Raw genomic sequence first — 21,579 nt, forward strand, 5'->3', positions numbered from 1 at the left:
AAAATTCTTCATGGTTGCTATAATCTCCCAACTTATGGAGGCATTTCTCTTCATTGAAGTCTGTCTGGTATATCCATATACATTAACTCCCTCAACTATCACTCTTCCTCTCAACTATCAGTATATCTCCTTCTACTACTAACACGTTCTATGCTTCACTCTCCAGTCACTTACTAGTACTGCCTCACCCAAACTCATTCACTCCATTCTTCTCACCTCTTATTCTCTGCTCTACTAACTGTTTAACTAACCCCTGCCCTACTACTTAAACCTGTACGAAATGTGAGTGCAATACGCTACACAGTTTAACTTGCTTGCCACTATAAGTAATACTGTAAGAATATTAACCTCTGTTTGATATTCCTCTCCATCAAATACTAAATATTTATGCCATATGTCATACTACACTAACTGTAAATCAGTGCTACTGTTGTCTTGTATATATGGAAGGATGCATGCAACTATGCAATGTCTTTTAAGTAAGGAGGGATGTACACAAATATGTAATGTCTGAAATGAAACAGTCATTACGTAAATTGTCAAATGTCTCAGGAGCTTTTCTTCTTGGGCCTCCTTTGAAAATGGGCTCCATCCCAGTCAGACTTTCCCAGTAAAGAAATTATAAATAAATAAATAAAATGGTTCTGGATAATCATTTGAAATGTCAGGACCCACTAGAGTGAGTCACAAAACATGAAGACAGAATGGCTGAAAAAGCGGATACTTTTAGAGTAATTATATATATATATATATATATATATATATATATATATATATATATATATATATATGTGTGTGTGTGTGTGTGTGTGTGTGTGTTCACATTGTGGGGAGGGGCTTGCTTGTCCCCCTTCAAAAAGAAGTAGTTTAAAGGAGAAGAGCTATGCTCAAGATTTTCACTTCTCCTGCAGTTTTGTCCTTTTTTTTTAGAGTACAGATATTTCAGCAGGAAGCCATGTTTATGTCGTTTTTGTTACATTTTTTGCCAAATACCAGAGATACTATGAAACTTTCTATATACTATAATAGATGTATGATAGTAGAAGTCATGACATAACAAATCTATTGGATTACATCTACTGAAACTCCATAACAGTTCATATTCATCCTTGGCTTCAGTGAAAAATTAACTTAAATTCTAACCACACTGTCCAAAGTCAGTCATTTAATAAGATGAGATCCATGGCTTGAGCAAATTTGTCTTGAAACTACATTAATCTTGTAAAATTACTTCATAGTTATGCCTGCTGTCCCAATAACTTTGTTAATGCTTACACCCTCAAAATTGTTAATGCTGATGGGGCCCTCCAGAAATCAAATGTAGGTCCTTGACAGAATAAGCTGAATGTTGTGGCATCAGGAATAAAACTTCAGCTTAAAACACCACCCAGAATACTGTCCTCTGCCTACATGTTCTTTTATATCAGCATCTGTTAGAATAGATGATGGGCAGGCTAGGCAAGGCTTCACTAAAAAAAAATCACCAAGGCTGCAGTACCAGCATCCAAGGAAAGGCTCACATCTTTCAACATGTACTATAGAATTCATTTGGTTGTCATATGTTCTGGTCTCATTGCATGTGTCATTTACCCTATAGCCCCTCCAGCCAGCCAGGGCCAGTTAGCAGTTTTGTTCCATGTAAGCAAGTCCTCTGCTTGAATCACACAGTCTCATTAGCACAGTGGTAGTGTGTCTGCCTTAACTACCAGTGACTAAGTTCAGTTTACACTCCAGCTACTGGAGTGGTACTGAAAAGAGAGAAGACTGAACTGCCAATAGCCAGTTCTTCTTTCTCAGGAGGCAACAAAGGGTATCTCCAAGAACTGTCTCTTTATGGAGAGAGGGATCAAAACTTGGCAAAAAAAGTATGCACCCACTGTCATTTATGGTGTGGTCACACAGATATCAGGCAGGTATAGCTCTTACAGAGAAATACAGCAAAGAGTCAATTATCCAACCTAATTGGAACCAAGGGTAGTTTGGATAATCAAACTGTTCAGATAATCAAACATACATTGAACTGGATAAAACACTTCTAAAATCTTGTTTTTTTTCTGCACTTAGGGTCACTTTTCAACCATCCAGCAAGTCCAGTGGACAGTAAAGAATATTTTTCACACACAAACAGGCTACCAGGTTCAAAAAACATGCACAAGCTAATATGTATAACATTTACATATTCAAACTTTATGATTTTTCCTACCCAAAAACTTTGGGAGACTGGGTTCAGATAATTGACGTTTTCGATAATTGATGTTCAGATAATTGACTCTCTACTGTATAGTCTTCCTCTAGTAAGGAAAACTAAAAATGTTACCCCAAACTACCTATATGATGTTATAGAAGGTTATTTGATCTCTGCTGTTGTCTGTACAACAAAAGTGCAGCTACGGTCTTTCATCCATACTGGAGATCCCCATTCCATTGGGTTTCAAGGTGGTTACAGATTCACCTGGGGAAATGAATTGGCTGCAGTGATGTCTGAGGGTAAGGTGAGATGATGTCAGGTGAGGGGTGGAGGTAAAAAAAAAAAAAAAAAATGCTCATCCCCACTGCAGCTGCAGAGTGAGTCATGATGAGTGATCACATGCAGCATACAGAAGTACTTTCATTTTTGATGACTGATTTAGTTAATATATCATGGTCAGGAGCACAACACTTAGAGCACTGAGGTGCTTTTACTTGAGTGCATAATAATAAGTAATTCTGGAAAGTTAAATCATTCATAATTGAATATTTCATATTGTATCAGTTATACTAGAAAAAAATAATACAATGAATGCATTATCAATACATCATTTATTTAAAATGGTTAGACAGTGTGATACAAAAAAAAACATGCACTGGACTAATCACTGATGCTTCTTATCTGCATCTTAATGAATTATTTTTTAATTTTTTTAATATTTCCCTTTGTAGACCCTCTGACCTCACCTTATAATGTTGCTTCACACTGTATACTAGCTCTAACCTCTCTGTGACATTCTCTAGCCTTGTCGTTGTCATTGTCAGTTTCACTTTTCACATTTTTACATGGGTTTGGGGTGTCACAGTAACACTAGTCAATTTGATTAAATAGATCTCCCCTTATTCAGGAAAGGTTTATCCTTCAGTACCGGTGACTGGAGTCATTCTGCACTAAGAGAAAAAAAGGGAATGAGTTGTCTAGGTGACCATTACACTGTGCATGCTGGAGGGCCTTTCATTTCACACTTCCGCCAATATCCCACATGGATTACTATCAGGTGCACAATGACAGCAAGCTCAGTTTTGGCAATATTGTGACTGAAAGACCAACATTGTAGTGCCAAAATTCTGCAACAGTGAAAAATACAAAATCCTGAACCTTTCTATCACTCTGGACATGAAAACAAGCACTAATGTGGGTTCTGTGGAGGAGGGGGAGTCCTGGAGTTCATTTGTAGAATTCTGACACTGCTTCTTTGATTCTGTCAGTCTCGATGTTACCAGAATTGAGCTTACTGTTATCGAGCATCGGACATTAATCCATATATATTCCACACACAAGAAAATATTGTCTGGTATTGCCTGATCCATCCAGATCTTTCATAATGTCAACTTTTCCAGTACAATGCTTTTATTGATTTTTTTTTTAAGTCAAGCCAGTGGTATGGACCCACCTCTAGTACTTGGGAACTGTTGCAGTTCTTCTGCTACTTTTGTAGTAAGAGATGATTGTAGCTAGTCCATGTTGTAGCTGGGCTGTCAGAGAAAAGCTTCTGTCACATCGCGTGCTGTTTCCACCAGGCTGACTGTTCCTTGCCATTCCTTCTATCCATCTGTACATTTGTTGTTGATGTCTATCATCCTGTAAGTGAGTACGTGCGGCCTAACAGAACCAGGAAGTCTGCAGATGTCCTGCTTTTAGTGAAATAGTCCAGTAATTCAAGCAGGCTTTATGTAGAAGTGGTCTGACTGTGAAAATGCATAACTTACCAGGCATTATATATTAATGCATTTCATACTGTGAATCACTGTCCTGTTTTACCACATTTTGCAGTACATCTGTAATATTTATGTGGTGGTGTTTCTTGTTTCCTCTGAATACAGTGCTTTGTATCTCCGAATGAAAGATCCAGATACTGGAATAAAAGAAATGAAGATTGAAAAAGACAAAAAGATCTACAATTGCTGTTTTAATGGTAAACATTGTTTTGGGTATCCTTTTTGTTTAAAGAGGTTTATGTTGTGTTCATATTTCATATAAACCTGCAGTATTTTAGCTTTCTATCAAAATATGTTGTGCCACAACTGTAATCTTTAATATGCTTTTCTTACAAGTACTTAAGATTTGTGTAATAACTTTTCATCACTTTTCACAGGGTTGATTAATTATTCTTTCTAACAATTAATATGCTGTCGATTCACCTTTAGTCCAGATTTATCTCTCCCCTTTTCCTTCCTAATATGACGTCAGCAAGCAACATTTTGAAATGTGTCAGATCCTCTGAAACAACCACATTACTTCTGACAAACCTCTTTCATAGCATTAAAGCATATTTGGTTGTTCCTCACCATTGTTATCTTTGACAGGCATCCACGACTTATTGAGCTCTCATGTAAAATCTAGGAACATAGGTATGTGATATACTTTCTCAGAATTGTGTGAAAAATGTCTTGAGAAAAAAAAACTACAAACCATCAGTAAGAAAAAGATATTTACTGGGTAGAATTTAGCACCCCTTCAATTGGGGATAAGTTATTAATCTCCATGGATCAATTTAGAAACTTGTGTAGCACCAAACATACTGTAGATGCATTATATGTATATACAACCCAGCTGTCAACTTTATCCTGTAGTTAGTTCTCTCTTTTTGCTTATTGTTCTTTATGTATGTTAATTAATCTTGGTTCTCCTGTGAAAGTGCGGCCATCTTGAGTAGAGCCATTACTCAATATGCAACAACTATTAAATTTATATATCTATATCTATATATATATATAGATATATACACATATGCACACACACATATACACACATCCCCACATATATTTGCGGATGTCCAGCAGCTAATCAAAAATAGCATCCATGAAATGGCAAGTGATCAAGTACAACTTGTTGATCAGCCACTGATCAAAAAACACAAAAGAAAATAAATTATTTTTTTGCAGGGGGCAACCCTCCTGCACCCCCTCCCCAATAATTATATATACCAGCTCCAACATCAGACTACAGTGAGGAAAGGAAAGTTCCCTGATCCCAGATGTACTGCAGTTAATTTTCAATCAGCTGTGCCGGTAGTAAGGTGGCATTGCTATCTCACAGCACCCAGTTCTCTGCTCTGGTATCCATCTGAGATGTCTTCGTTATTGAGTCTGCATGGTCTAAATGTCCTCCCTGTATCTGATTTCATCCCATATCTCATGCCATTAAGTGAGTTATTGGTACTCTAAAATTGCCCATAGTGGTGTGTGTGTGTGTGTTTGTGTGTGTGTGTGTGTGTGTGTGTGTGTGTGTGTGTGTGTGTGTGTGTGTGTGTGTGTGTGTGTGTGTGTGTGTCTGTGCAGATTTTTCTGATGTGTTTGTGTTTGTTTATGTGTGAATTTTCTACAGTGGCATCTGGTCCAGGACTGATTTGCTTCCTTACATCTACTGAGTGACAGGATAGACTCTGATTTATATATGATAAAGAAAGCAGTGAAAAAATTAATGAGTGAATATCTGTATTGTTACAGTGTATTTAACTGTTTATACTTAAGCACATTTAACAAATATGTAATAAATGGAACAGAGCAAGAAATATTAAACAATGAATTATCATAAACAATTTTCTCAAATAACTAAATGCATAAGCAAATAATTCCCAAAAACAGCAAGCAACCAGGTACTAAAGCACAAAGACCAGTAATCCATACTAGCACCTCTATCAGGCAAAGCAATAAAGCCACGGATAAATTCAGAACCATCAGCAATAACACAAAACACATAAACGTCTTAAAGTCTCCATTTTCATTTGATAAACTTCATCAGATGTGGGCCATCTTTAACTGATTCAGTTTATATGCTTAAAATAGTGACATCACATAACAAACTATCCAATAATAAAAATGCATACAAACTTTAAATTATTAGCTTAAATTAAAATAGAGTGCCTGTATGCATGTGCAAGAAATGTCCTTATATACTACTGTTTAATAAAATAAATATTATTAAAAGTTTTTAAAACTGTATTAAATAATGTTTTTAAAAAGATGCTTTTAAAACCTTAAATATGTATAAAAGTGTATAAAACAGAGGTGCTAGTGTGGATTAAATGCATAAGCAGTTAAAAACTGCAAATTAAAATTAATTACCGAAATGTAAGCTATTAACAAAATATAACAATAATCTACAAAAATCTCACAAAAAATGCTCATATCCATTGGCATAAGAAGGCAATTTATTCAGAAGCCATGCAGTCCAGCATTTTAATTGCCTCTTCTGGAATCTAGCCAAACAAATGTGTAAAAAATTTGAAATAGAAATTGATGACATATATAGTGACATTCATCTGGTCGAATTTCACTTGATTTTCCACTATGTCAAACTTATTTGGCTGATATATGTACAATAAAGTGAAAATGGATCATCTGTATGTGTGTTTGAATGTGTGTTTATGATGTATGAATATGTGTATATAGTGTCTGTGTTTGAATATATGGGTGTGTGTAAATGTATGCACTTGTATGTGTATGGGACTTGAGTGCTGCATGAGTTGATGGGTGTTAGGGCGAGATCACTAACAGTGCGGTAAGGAGATTTTCCTTATTCCCCACTGTTGTGCATTTTCAGAGTTAGTATATATAATTAGCAGAGAGGGGTTGAGGGGGTGTTGCCCCTTGCAAAAACATTGTTTTCATTTTTTTCATTGTTTTGTACCATTTGATGATTTGGCTCGCTGTATTGAAACATCATTTTAGTGAATTTTGTCATTTCAATATAGACTTTCAATATTTCATATCAACTCTATATATCCTATCTGTATATATAGGTTCATAGGTTCATACTAGGCCTGGGGCAATTATAAGCCTAGCCCGATTCTGTATGGCTTACGCCACCCCTTGATTTGAGTATACTGTGCCCTTTTTAAGGTTTAGTTTACTGTGCCTCTGTCTAATAGTGACACAGGAGTAATCCCTGGGACAAACCTACGATCCCCCATCCACTTATCGAGATTCTTCTTGAAGAGATTCAGTGAGGTGCTCTGCCTCACATGAACTGGAATTCTATTCCAGAGCGAAGGGAGCCTCTGGGTTATGAATCTGTCCCTCCAGCAAGTTCTATTTATTTCTGTGCTGAGGTTCAAGTCCCTCGAGCGTGTGGCTCTAAGGGATTTAGATTTACTGAGGTGGAGCATGTCCATTAATTCTGGATTTGACATAGCTTTGTATGTCAGGCATAGATTGCCCCAAAGTAGGCGGTATGCAACTGAGTAGAGCTGGAGTTTTTTTAACCGAGCAGCATATGGCATCTGTTTGAGACCCTTGATCCTCTTGGTGAGATACTTTTGGGGTCTTTCTAATTGCTGCAGGTGTCGGGTAAGGTACATCCCAAAAGGGGCATTGTATTCTATGATGGGCCTGATGAGGGATGAATAAAGGGACATGATTACCTCTCTTGATCTAGATGTGAAACCCTTCGTGATGAGGTGAGCTATGTAGAAGGTCTTTCTAACCACTTTGGCAATGTGGTTTTCAAAGGAGAGATTGCTATCAACTTGGGTCCCCAGGTCCCTAATAACTTTCTCTGTACTTAATGGGTTTCCGCCTATGTGGTAATTTGTGGGCACATTGTTTTTGCCAAAGGGTATGACTATACATTTTTTGGCATTTAGCTTTAAACCATGGCGCTGGCACCAGTTATCTGTCTCTGTGAGACCTTTTTGAAGGATGTTTGTGTCAGCTGGAGAGTCGATTATGGCACCCAGTTTGCAGTCGTCTGCGAACTTGGTGAGCCATAGTCCTCCCACGTTTGCCTGTACCTCGGAAAAGTATATACCGAACAAGAGTGGTCCCAGGACAGAACCCTGTGGGACGCCACTTGTGACCGGTTTTGAGTCTGACATGGCTCCAGCAACTCTCACTCTGTGGGTTCTGTCTTTAAGCCAGTTTGCGACCCATCTTGTGACATAGGGGTTTATATTTAAGATGGATAGTTTATCTATGATGCCCGAGTGGGGTATTGTGTCAAATGCCTTTGCAAGGTCCAGATAGGCTGTGTGGACTACGTTCCCTTCATCTATAGCTTTGGTGACTGTTTCAAAGAAGTCAACCAGGTTCAAAAGGCAGGATCTGCCCTTGACAAAGCCAAACTGGGTAGGATCTAGTGTCTGTAGGCCCCCAATGTCTTTGTTTATGAGCTCCATGCTGATCCTCTCCATAGCCTTGCAGACTAAGCTAGTCAGGCTTATGGGGCGATAGTTTCCAGGGTCCGTAGAGGCTCCACCTTTGTGGAGTGGGACCACTATTGCTGTACGCCATTCTGTGGGCACATATCCTGTAGTGAGGCTGAGATTGTATAGCTGTTTTATTTGAGGGATTAGTTCCTCTTGTAGTTCATGTAGGACGCAACCTGGGACGCCATCTGGTCCTATGGAAGCAGTGTTTTTTGCTTTGGAGAGGGCAGCCTTCACCTGAGCATCTGAGATGTTTGGGAGGCAGCCCTCTGCCGCGATAGATACTTGCTCTTTTGGGGTGGAGAAGTTTGCACTGAACCTGTCTGCCAGGATATTGGCGATGTCTGTGGGTTCAGTGTATTTTTTGTCGTTTAGAATCAACTCAGAACAAGTCTGGGAGTTGCATCCCAGGTTTCTAATATAACTGAAAAAAGCCTTATGATTGTCTTTGGTGTCCTGTGCAATTTTTCTCTCGAAGCTGGTCTTGGAGGATTTTATGAGGGATCGTAATTTTTTGCTAGTACTGATCAGAGATGCCTTCCCTATTAGGGATTTTGCTCTATCATGTAGTAGCTTCCTCCTTCTGTTGTACAGTTTATTTATGGCAGGGGTCCACCAGACTGGATGCCTGCCTTTGAATGATTGGGTCTTGGTTTTGTTTGGGATAGCATGATCCATGCATTCCTGGAGATGTCCGTAGAATGCATTTATATAGGATTCTGCAGTTTGGACTGTAGTTTCCACTGGCTCTAGGGCCTTGAAGGATTCCACTTCGGTTTTGAGAAGTGAGAAGTTCGCTTTTGAGAAGTTTTTCACTGTGGTTTTCTGGGCTCAGGGTGGGGTCGGGATGTGGACATCCAGTGAAATTAATTTATGGTCTGATCTTACCAATGAGGGATATACTTCTGGTGTGGAGCATAGAGTCCCCATGTTGGTAATGATCAGGTCTAGTATGTTGTCCCCTCTTGTGGGAGTGGTGACTAGTTGTTCCATAGCATTTGAGTTTATAATTTCCAGGAATCTTTGGGCTAAGGTGCTGGGGCTTGAGTAGTGCTCCCAGTCAATGTTTGGGCAGTTGAAGTCGCCCAATATAATGGTGTTCGGAGAGATCTTCATGTTCTCCAATGTTTTCAGGAAAGCCGAATGGGAAAGAGAGGGAAAGAGAGACAGATATAGATAGATGTAGATATAGATAGATATAGATACAGATATACACATATAGATGTCTATATTTCGTTTGTTTGGTTAAGAGGGAGTTTGGTCGGCATCTGTTTCGTAGACCACATTATGAACTATACAAATAGTTGACAGGTATGCAAGATTGACAGTCCCTGGCTAAGGGAATTTCCCCTTTTCTTAGGGATTGTGTGATCTCAGAGTTAGTGTATATAATTAGCAGGGGGTGTGGGGGACATAGATTCTTATCTTAGTCTCCCCCATTTTCCTTCCATAACGACTAAACAATTTTCTTGATATAATCTCTTTGATACTACCTTTGGATTACATCTTCCTATAATTCCTTGACTCAATTGATGTGGCACAGTGCATAGCTCTTAGGATGTCATTCATCACTTTCATCTCTTTTCAATGTCTCTTCAGTCCCCAATGATCATAGCTGGGCACATCTTCCAAATAAATTTGTTATGTATTAGTTTCTTTAATCCTGCTGGCTTTCTCCATAACTGTGATGTAATTCTGAGCTAGTCAACATTTGGACTTTTATTAATTCTACATCTCAAAGAAGATGCCTCACTTTATATTCTCATTACATTATCTCATCCTCATTTTATGATTTGTATAATTCATTCCTATTGTGATTTCTAGTGGATTCTAAACCTCTGGCCTAGGTGTTTTACCCTGTCCATCACTCCTTCCTCATTCTCTCACTGATACTTCTCTACCTCATAATTACTGCATTTTATGTTATAATCTAGGCCTTTTTGTGCTATAAATCATTCAGACTGCTGCAGAACCTACCCTGCCGCATACTCTGAACTGTCTACTAATAGTATTTGATCATCTGTAAATAGGAAAACAGAAGGGCCTGTTTGCCCAAGGTGATAGTAAGTACCCAGTGGACACTGTGTTTGTTCTATGATTCACTTATTATTGCACTGCTGTCTGAAATATTAAATAGTTGGTATTTTCATGAGTTTCTGAGTGGAGACCTGCTTGGTGTTTCCTTGCTGCCTCTGGCTTGTATACTACATCTCCAACAGCTGACATATTTCCATCTATAATGCCATTTCTTTTGGAAATGAGTGTTACTTTGTCTTCTTTAATGTCTGAAACACTGTAGTGTGGTTACCATTATCAGACTGCAGTATATGAATCTGATGTTTTATTTTGAAAGCCATTTTATTGCAAATAATACTGAAACATTGTAAGTGTTAAGGACTGCTATGATGAACTATGATTACACAGTTATCTGTTCAGTGTTCACACAGCAGTACTGAACTTAGACTTCTGTCAGACTCCTTAATTTTTGTAAATGTCTTGGATATGAATTCATCAGTACTGTTTTTTTTTTTTGGTCTGACCCAAGGTACTGCTGCCACGCCAATATAGAATTATGGGAGACTCAGACTTTTGTTTCAGTTTGGCTGCTGCGGCATAAATTGTTTTGGCCATGTTCTACCTTGCAGTACTGAACTATGGAACCAGAGAAGGAATTTTAATGAACTTATCTTATTTTATCTTGTGTTTAATTTCAGCTAGTTGCATGAGTTAATAACATTTCAGATTTGGTCAGTTGTATTTATCCATTGGTCATGTAGTCATTATCATGTTTGAGTTTCATTGTTTGTGAAATGCTTAGGGCTTAAGCATTTTTAACTTCAGTTTATTACAAACGTTCTCTTCCCATTCTGACTCCCTCATTGCTCATCTTGTGCTCCTTGCTAACATTTCCATCTCAAAACTAAAAACAGGAGAGAGAGTGGGGAATGAAACCCCCCACCGTGTGCCCCTTCCTCTTATTACTTCACTAAAGACCTTACCATAAGATCTGTCTCCAGATGATGGTCCAGTACCCCTGTTCACTTACTAAAACTATCCCCAAATCCTGCATGTTTCAGGACCTTCTGCAGTTAAGTCTTTTTCAGTACTGATTCAGCAGGTTTCTATTTCTTTAGATATGTCAAATATCTGCCAATCATTGCAGTACTACATAAACTTAAATGTTACCCCACCATAACTGTCCTGGAAAATGCTGGACCTGTAATGTACCCTGCGTGGTGTACAAAAAAGGTGGTATTAGATTTCAATTGGAAAAGGCCTCAGTTGTATTGGTACACCCTTTTCTATGTGACAAATATTCATATAGTGTGAGGACTTTAACAAGGACACCACTGTTGTGTGAGGACTGTAACAAAGTCCCCATACTAGTCATTGACACATAAAAATCAGAAACTGCATGCCAAAGTAAGTTAAAGCAATGCAATCAAAATCACTTGGGTTTAAAACATCAGAATTCAAGCATCTGATCAGAATTCTACTGTCTCATTACTAAATAAAGAACTGTGAATTAGTTACAGTAACATAAATGTGTTATAATTTGGAATCTTCAGCGTTCTTCCTTGTCATTCGTGTCTGATGGTATCATTGGGCTAACCAGATTAGCATGCAAGTGTTTTTTTTGTTTTTTTAAGTTTTGCTTGTCTTCTTGTCTAGTAGTGTATATTGTGCCCTCTTTGATAAAAAGGCAGCTTTGTGTATTTTTTTTCTTTTCTTTCTTTCTTTCTTTTTTTTAAGTGCATTCCATGGCAGTTTTTCTTCAAGACCATGTAAAAGTACTGTCTCCATGACTCCTTATGAAACTAAGAGATCCAGCCCTCCTCCATCACTGTGGCCTGATCAATCAAAACAGAATGTTTTAGAGTTATAAATGCTGTAAAATTTGTTGGATATTACCTATATGTTTTGGTGACTCTGTCACTAACAGCATTTTATAGTTGGTATAGCTGGTATTCTAACTGAAGAAATATGACTATAATATGAATGATGCAGTGGCTTGTTTCTCTGACTGCATCTACCAGAGTGATTTATGTGGGCCACTATTCTTGCCTCCTGCATCATCCTAGAAAGCTGCCTTTCCCCTCTTTCTACAAAATTCCATCAAAGTTTCCATTTTTTTATCCTGTTGCTATTTCATGAAATGCTATTGGATATTCTTCTTTATCTTTTTTCTATGTCCTTTTGGTTGACTGGTTTGTATTAACACCCATTTTTCTTCATTGACTAGTTTCTCCCTTTCCATCACAACCTTGCCTCATTTCTGTCTGCATTATTATTGCTGTATATGTCATGAAAGAAGACAGAATTCCTTAATTTCCTGATTCATTTCTCCTTGTCTTTTGTCACTTCATCTCTCTTTATTAAGTTCTTCATACTGTTTTTATATTTATTTATTTATCCATTAATTGACATTTGTTTACCAGAAAAGTCATTTTGGTTTATGTAGAGCCCCTTTTCAGTTGAAACCCGTGGAGAAAAGCTCCACAGTAAATCTTACAAGATATCATATGAAACAATACAATGCAATACAGTGCAAAACAGTAAGCGATTCTTATGCAAGATACAAAAAATAGTATATGCAGAAAAGAAAAAAAAAACAGAAAAGAGATAGCTCATGAGGATAGTTGTATTCCACAGAGTTACATTTCAGTTTTTCTGTGTAGAAATGATAATGTTAAGAACTTCCATTAGGTTAATAGACAGATGCAATAGAATATGTGCAGGGCAATGCTTCTACATAACAGAGGGTTTGATAGGAATTCTAGGTGTGGCTAAGCTACTGGGTCTTTGGATGAAAGAACAGAAGTTTTAGATTATGTGAGAAGACCAAAATGACACTTTAGACATAGGATGGATGGACAGAGCTGTAGAAAATTTTAGGCAGAAGAAGAGTGGCAGAACCTTAATTTGGAATCCCAAAGGTGGGTCCTAAAATTTAATTTGAAGTATTTTGGATTTATGATTTGCCTTAGGTCTTGTGGGAGAGTATTCCTACATATGGATACATATGTGAGGAATACATTGCTTCACCATGCTTATTTAGTCTGTGGACTTGGGCAAGATATATGTGTTCTTAGACCTAAGTGATCTAGATGGGGCGCATGATAGCTTTGCTTTCTTCTGTGCTAGATGATTGTTTGTGTGCTGAAGTATATTTTGAGCCAGTTTATGTTGAATGAATTTTTTGATCGTTGTGATAGTTGGAGAAATCTAATGAGATTAGTTGGTTCAGTGCAAGGCAGTAATTGATTTTATTTGGAATATGGGTGGCAAATTTTGCTATTTTATTAATTATTGTTCCAGTTTTGTTAAAAGGGAGGAGTTGGCATTTATGAATGGGGGAAGCATGAGAGAGAGTTGACAATATATGTAGTAAGTGCTGGTTTAATAAAGATGTTTGTTTAAAAAAGGCAGGAATTTAATAATTTATGTAATGTTGCTTAGGTTATATGATATATAGCGATATATGTGAAGTAAAATGTTTATTATGCTAATTATAGTGTGATTACTTTTATATGAATGTAAATTTGCCTAAGTCGCAAGTGATAATTCAATAAAGGGGGTTGAAAAAAAAAAAAGGTATGAGAGGGCTTTGGTCTTTCTAGATTGCAAGGTAAGGTAGGGGATACTTTGTAGAGGAGGCATAGTTTATGGGACTTTTTGGTAGTATTTTTGATGTGCAGGTCAAATTCTAAATTATCATCTATGGTGACTCAAAGTAAGTTAGCATGTCTGACAACCCCAAGTCTAGTGTTTTGTGTGGGTGATACAGTAAAGGGGCTTTTGTAATGAGTATTACTTTGGGATGAAAAGTAGAGTTTTGTTTGGTTTAGATTCAGCACAAGATTAGATTGGTTCAGACAAGATTTAATGGAGGATTGCTGCATGATAGCTTGCATTGATGACATTCTTGGAATTGAGCAGATTGAAGAGGTGCCATCAGCATACTGAACCAGGGAGCCTTGCCCCACTGCAGTATGAAGACTGTTTATAAAAACACTGAAGAGGAAAGGAACTAGGGTTGAGCCCTGTGGGACACCAATGGTCATATGTAGGTAGGAGTTTTCTACCTCTTTTCCTATAGTTTCGAAACCAGAGCTTTTCTGCCCTTTCCAGCTGCAACCACCAGAATTCTGCCCATTCAAACATTTATTCTGTGTTCTTCTTGGCTCTAACTCTTCTAGATTCTCCTTCATCATTTGCTCTTCCAGTTCAGTTTTCTGTATGTCTCCTGTCATGTGTGTTTTAATTGTTCTTGGATCAATTTCCTGCCTTAGAGTTGTTTTCTTCCTTATTCTACAATGCTGTCCCCTTCCTGCATTATCTACCCCCTAAATATGGATTTAGTAACATCTTAACATTGTGCCTTCAGCTTTATTTTAGTTTCTTAGTTTTCCTTTATTTTCAGACCTCTTCCCTGAGTTTTTCCCTTTTCCTTATCTGTTCTTCACTTTGTTGTATCCCATTTGCATTTTCCTTCCTCCTTTTTGTGTGCATCTTTATGTTCTGTATTGTTACTGGCAGTTCACCTGAAATTTCTCTCTCTCATGCTTACCTCCACCACTCTCTCTCTTTGCATTTCCCTTTACCAGTCTAACATGCTTCCTTGATTGAGTTCTTTCCTAGAGAATTTGTAATGTTTCCCTTCCTTATGCATTTCCTTCCAAATGGCTGTCCATTTCCCTTTCTTCATCTCCTTTTTTAAGTCCTTTTGTCCATATCTCTCAACCTCTTAGAGCAAGAAATCTAGACAAAGGCCCATAAACAGGGACACTTTTTAAATATTGCTCTTACAAACTGAGAATGTTGCTAGAATAACAGATTTTGCATTAGCATGGCTTTTCTGAAGGGTATGAAGTCTGAAACCCAAATGTCTGTCATTATTTTCTGACTTTAATCCTCAATGATTTACCAATGATTTGCTAATGACTTTCCAGGGAATCACAATTTTATAAGAAACAGACCAAAAATATGAGGCAAAAATCTGGACATTCTGTGAAAATCTGTACAGTTGAGAGGTATCTATTTTGTCTTCTTACATTATTTTCTTTTCTTCCTCCCAAACTGTCCACCTGGCTTTATGGTCATGTTGTAATCCCTATATTTTCCATTGTATTTGCTTTTATTGCTTTCCCTATTTCCTTGAAAAACTTATATAAAACCCTTTCTCTGTTCAGTGCTTATATATATAGCCCTATTTAGCACTTCTTTGATGTTGCCTTCATGTATTACCTGTCCTCCTTCTCTGCTACTAATCACTTTCTTTTTCATCACTTTCAGTCCCTTTGTAAATAAAATGACGACCCCCTCCTTTCTGCCTCCTTCTCATGTGTTTGGGCTCTCCCATTGAATACTCGACTGTTACTTTCTTTCATTCCCTGTAACAAACATACATCTGCCCTTTCTCATAAAAGGATCCTTACCATCCTGCTCCTATTGATTGGGCTTGATGCCCACATCAGTAATTTCAAAACATCCATTTCAGCTTTCCCCACTGGTCTCCCTCCTTGAACTGGACAACATACCTGCCCCTCTGCCTGTCTTTGGATACCCATAGTTCCTTTGTCCATCTTTGTTTTTACCTTTTCCTTTGCTCCCCTCCCCAGACTTTGAGTGCTTTTTCCCCTATGGACTTCATCTAACCATACCTCCTTTTGGTTATCTGTTTGTTTGTTTTATGTCTACCAAACATTTATCCTCCTTAAGTTATTCCCCTCTTTTCAACACACAGTTCTTCCAATACAGTGTCAAAGTTCTCAGTCTGTGCAACATCTTCTCTCTTGCACACTGTTCTACTTCTGCCTTCCTCTCCTACCTGTCACACACTCCCTCTCTCTCTCCTGCTCTTTGTTGATTTGCCTCTGTTTGTTTCCTTTCTCCTAACCTAAGGAAACTCTCTTGTATATGTCCCTTCTCCCTCTTGTGTTAATACTCCCCTCTCTTATGGGAATTCAGTCTGTTTATGTTACGCGTTGTACATTCTATGGGTCACCCCCCCCCCCGAGTACTTTTGTTTTCACCACACCATCACATGGACATTTAATTGTCCTTTTCTTAGTGATGGATCTTTTTGCTCACTTTTGAAGTTACTTATTATATTTCTTAAGTGTTCTTGTAGTGAGATGCTCTGTTTCTCCTTTGCTGGCATGCTTAATGGTCAATGCTTAGGTCCCTCTCTGCTTTTGGTGACTCCTGTCTCTCTCTTACAGAGTTTTATTTGTCTCCATTTTGCTTGCCTTTCCTTCTCTCTTCTTTCATTCTTTTTGCATTCCCTTATGTTCTCTTCTACACAATTCCTTTGTCTCCTGTGTCCTTCCTTGTTGCTGGTACTTCATCTGACCTCCTGTCATCTCCTCACTGCATCCATGTTACTTGATAGTCTCATATTAGTTTCTTCTATCGAGTGCTAGATTATGGATTCATGGCTGAGAACTATAAGGGCCTATATGTTTGGTATGACAGTAACATGGAATTCAGATTAAACTAGAAGTAGAAGCTACAAAGCCAATTTCTGATGGCCCTGCTGCTCCGTCAGCCCCCTTGGTAATCTGGGCCAGTTTCTCTCCCACTTGTATAGGAGTTTCTCATCCTACCCCTGAAGTGTCACATCATTTTGCTCTTTCCCTTGCCATCACTCTGGCTGGCCTACCTGTGGAAGACCTATTACAATTCTAGCTCATGCAGAAAATTCCAGCAAGGTTACTAAATGAGCTCTCACATGTTATATTACTCACTTATTGCAACCCTTGTGGACAAAGACCTGATTATCTAAATTAACTGCTTGGTCTCTGCTTCATTATGAGATGCCTCTTATCTGTCACTGGCAGTTGTGGGGCATGCCATGGATGCACTTAACATCTCTGGATCTTAGGACCTTTCCCATTACAACCTTCCACTCCCTGGAATTATCTTCCTTGTGAATTATAATGAAACCCCCACCACCACATGTTTCAAGAAACAACTAAATATCTCTGTTTTTTTATCTAGCCTAGGCAAATTCATACATTACTTGTCATTTTAATTAATTTATGATCCTGCTACTGTTACATCTCTTTTTATTGCATAGATCTTCCTATCATTTTTTCAAAGCCTTCTGTTTGAAATATGCTATACAAACAAATTGAGTGGTGGAAATTCATGGGAGTCTCATTACTGATTTAACCAACTACAAAGGCCCCTTCAGAGCATGAAGGGTCTCCAACAAGTATGAAGAGTCTGTAATACAGTCATGCTATATATTATCATGCCTCACATTAAACAGATCCACTGAATCATTATACCTTTGTTTGCAATCAACTGATGCTGAGTTTAATCCCGGGGGGACACCCCAAAGGAGTTGTTAATATCACTTCTGTGCCTGTAGTAGTCAGAGTTAATTCAAAAGGAGTGGTTCATAGGTAGGTACTAGGCTATCGGCCCTGAGGCCTATACAAGCCCAGCCAAAAAGGTACCCTGGCTTTTGCCACCCAAGAAATTTATTTTCCTGTGCCACTGTCGAGTAGAGCCACAGAGGTGATCCCTGGGGTGAATTTTCTATTTCCCATCCAATCATCAAGATTTTTCTTGAAGAGTGCTAATGAGGAGCTTTGTTTGATATAGATAGGTAGTTTATTCCAGAGTATGGGAAGTCTCTGGGACAGGAATCTATCCCTCCGGCATGTTCTGTTTATTGTGGTGACAAGGTTTAGGTCCCTAGAGCATGTAGCTCGGAGGGATTGGGAATTCTTTAATTGGAGCATGTCCAACAGCTCTGGGTTTGACATAGCTTTGTATGTTAGGCAGAGATCACCTCTGAGTAGGCGATATGCGACGGAGTAAAGCTGGAGTTTTTTGAGACGGTCAGCGTAGGGCATCTGTTTGAGGCCAGTAATCCTCTTTGTGAGGTATTTCTGTGGCCTTTCCAGTTATTGGAGATGTCTTGTGAGGTACATACCAAAAGGGGCGTTGTACTCTATAATGGGTATAATGAGTGATGAGTAGAGGGGAACAATGACCTCTTTTTTCCTGGATGAGAAACCTTTTGTGATGAGGTGTGCCACGTAGAAGGATTTCCTGACTACTGTGGCGATGTGATTATCAAAGGAGAGACTACTGTCCACCTGTGTCCCAAGGTCTCTTATCACACTTTCGGTGTTAAGTATACTACCGCCGTTAGTATACTAACTTACTGTTGTAATGAGCTTGATCTGCTTATTTTAATTCCTGAGCACCTCTTGTAGATTGATTTGCTTTTGTTTCTCATTTAAAACTGATTTTAGTACATTTATGCAGTTTGATCTGGCTGCCAAATGAAGTGTGTTTGGTAGTGAGATCCAATTCCAATTCTGAATCACACAAGTGTCACAGGGTACTGGACACACATTACAGTGCTGTTTTCTCCCAGTCCTGTACTAGCATTGGCAACACATCCTATCATGCCTATTAGTGCAACTGTGTTATTATCATAAAACATGCACAGACTTTAAACATCGTGAACTATTGTGAATGGTAAAGTCTATCTGATCATCTTCACCACTCAGTTTCCAAAATGAGCAGACTAGTTTAAATGATCGTTTCAAATCTTCCTTGCAGTCTGACAACTTGCACAGAAAATGCTGCTAAATATTCTAATTATGTCACAGTATATACCACCATTCAGTAGTTTTATAGTAAACCCACCTGTTTGCAATGGCACCATTGTTGTAAAGCTGTGGCAGTGTAATTGTCAATGTGATCTGCTAACATAAAGCTGTGATAATGCTTTCTACTCTTCACTTATACCCAATTTATATACAAGTTCACATTCATATATGTGTTCTATTGTCATGTCCTTTATCTGCACACTGTGATGCGAGTGCCCCCAAATTACATCATAATAATCTATGTACCTTCATGGTTGAGCTTGATATAAACAGTTATGGAATGTGTCTTGCTGTGAGGAAAAGAAGTTAATTTGGTAGATATTTGATAATAAAAGAATGGAAGGCTCTATTCCAAGCAGTAGAAAAAGAACTGATACTCTAACATGAGATAAGGACTTCTTATCTGCTCAGACCATTCCTCCATGTGTGAGATGCAGAGTCTGTGTAACCAAAATTCTAATTTATCCTAGTCTTCCATCATATGTCCTACAGATTCTTGCATTTCTTCAGTGTCTCTGCCCCTGCAGCGTCTTAAGAAATGCTGTTCCATGCACGTGTCCATGTCTCTGGCAGAAGTAACATTTCCTTACATTGCCGTTGCATTATTTTCCCTTCTGTTTTCAGGTGCTTCGTATTCATGACTGCACTTCTTTCTCTCAAAGTTGCATTTTTGATATCCCCTGTTCTTAAATGTAAACCACTTAGATGTTGCCATTATTCTTCCGTCCCTCAACTGTCTGTATAAAAAGCAAGTTTATTTATTACATTTTAATATATTAGGTTTAACTATCCCTCTTTCTCACAGCCATCAAACCTTGTTTCCTGATAGTTCAACCCATTCCTTTCCTTCTTCTGGCATCAGAGGATGTTAGAGGTTGAGGTGAAAGCCAAAGATCATAGCAGTCATCTAGCTGAGGATGTCAGCTCTACACAGCCCAATGCAGCTGCAAGCTACAGCACACTTATGATGCTTGGCTGGAGGATAAATATTCCTTGGCTGGATTTTCTCTCTAAAGTTCCTGAGCATTTTGGGATACACTTCATAGATTTCCCCTGAGGGTACTTCTGCAGCAGGACATAGCCTACTTCTTCATCCAAATGAGTGACTTGGCTTCATATATGCATTCCCATCCCTCCTGGCCACCTCTTTTAGCACCCTGGCTTTTACTTTATTCCACAATGGCTGGGTTGCAGAGTGAACCTATGAACCTATGAATAAATTGTGCTTTGTTTGTCTTCATAAGTCATTTGGTGCAGACCCTGCACCGTTTTTTTTAATTTCTTCTGTCTCTTTCTAGACTTGGTTCCTAGAGAGTGATCCTTTAAAAGTATAATCAGTAGTCTGTGTGGAGTCATGCCAGCTTTCTACAGATATGAATAAAGACGACTAGTTTTGTTATGTTGCTCTTTTTGCTGCATCCTATTATCTTCACACTCTAGCCAGCTCTTTCTACTTGCCTGTATTAAGCATGATATTGCCTCTTCCAAGTCCCTTTCCCAGTTTTAGTTGTTGCTGTTCCCTACTCCTGTTGGTAACTTTGATTCTGCTGGTATTTTCTTTGCAGTCTGCATTGAAATTAAATTACTATTGTTTAGACAACTGCTCCAATTTTTTATTTATTTTTCATACTTTCCATCCCACTTTAATGTATTAACCATGTTGAAGAAGTTTTCACTGGCTGCAAGATTTTTTTTCATTTTAGATGAAGATGTTTGCATTGTCTAGAAAGAAATGTATGTTTTTTCCAAGCCTTCTGCAGTGTTTATGTAAAACCACTGGAGCTTTTCTCTATGGGCCAAATTTGGGCCTGCACTGAAAAGACTATGTGAAATGTCAGGACCTACTTCAGTGAGTCCCAACATATGGAGAATCAATGCCTGAAAAAATGGACTTGCATATATTAAGTCTGAGATAGCCATTTCTGGTAATATTCCCTTTTATCAGAGGTATGGCGACCTCAAAGTTGCTATATGTAAGTTTGGAGGGTGTGAAATGTCTTGCACTCCACATCCGGGGTTGCAGCGTGGTTTGCCCCCCTGCAAAAACAAGTTTAAAGGAAAAGAGCTATATTCAATATTCCTTCTTCTCCTGCATTTTTAGTCTTTTTTTCAGCATGTCTGCACTCGAGGATAGGGAGCCTTGAAAAGGGGTTTCTTAACCCAGTCTGACATCACCAGTAAACAAATTGAAATAAATACTTAAAAAATTACTTAAAAGGACCTGTCCCAATATTTTGCAGCTTCCTTTTTTCATAGTATGGTCCATTTAGTGTTATTTTCATTTTCCTGTTAATGTTTGATTTGTTCATCCTTCCACCACAGTGTCCAAGACTAGGCTGTTTGTTTATGAGTCTTGTCAAAGGTGACTAACTAAGGTTATGATTGGTTGGATCCACAGCTCTTCCCTGATCGTCTAGTCAGGTCCCTCAACCGTAAAAGTCTACCAAGGTCAATTGATAGCATCTTCTTATAGTAAACTTATGCTCTACTGTGTAATTTTCCTAACTAGATTGTAGATATTTGATAATTAGTGTGCTCAGATGCGG

The 21,579-nt window shown here is 38.3% G+C and overlaps 1 protein-coding gene across 1 annotated transcript in view; it reads left to right on the forward strand.

Annotated features, from left to right (window-relative positions):
- The window catches only part of PLEK (pleckstrin), a 743,287-nt gene that overhangs the window by 480,611 nt on the left and 241,097 nt on the right, over positions 1-21,579 (forward strand). The window contains exon 4 of the mRNA XM_044055991.1: positions 4,072-4,163. Within this exon, the coding sequence (XP_043911926.1) occupies positions 4,072-4,163 (92 nt within the window). The remainder of the gene's footprint in view (positions 1-4,071; positions 4,164-21,579) is intronic.

Source organism: Protopterus annectens, chromosome 1.part2 (assembly GCF_019279795.1).
Source record: "Protopterus annectens isolate FY-2018-M chromosome 1.part2, PAN1.0, whole genome shotgun sequence".
NCBI classification, from domain to species: domain Eukaryota; kingdom Metazoa; phylum Chordata; order Ceratodontiformes; family Protopteridae; genus Protopterus; species Protopterus annectens.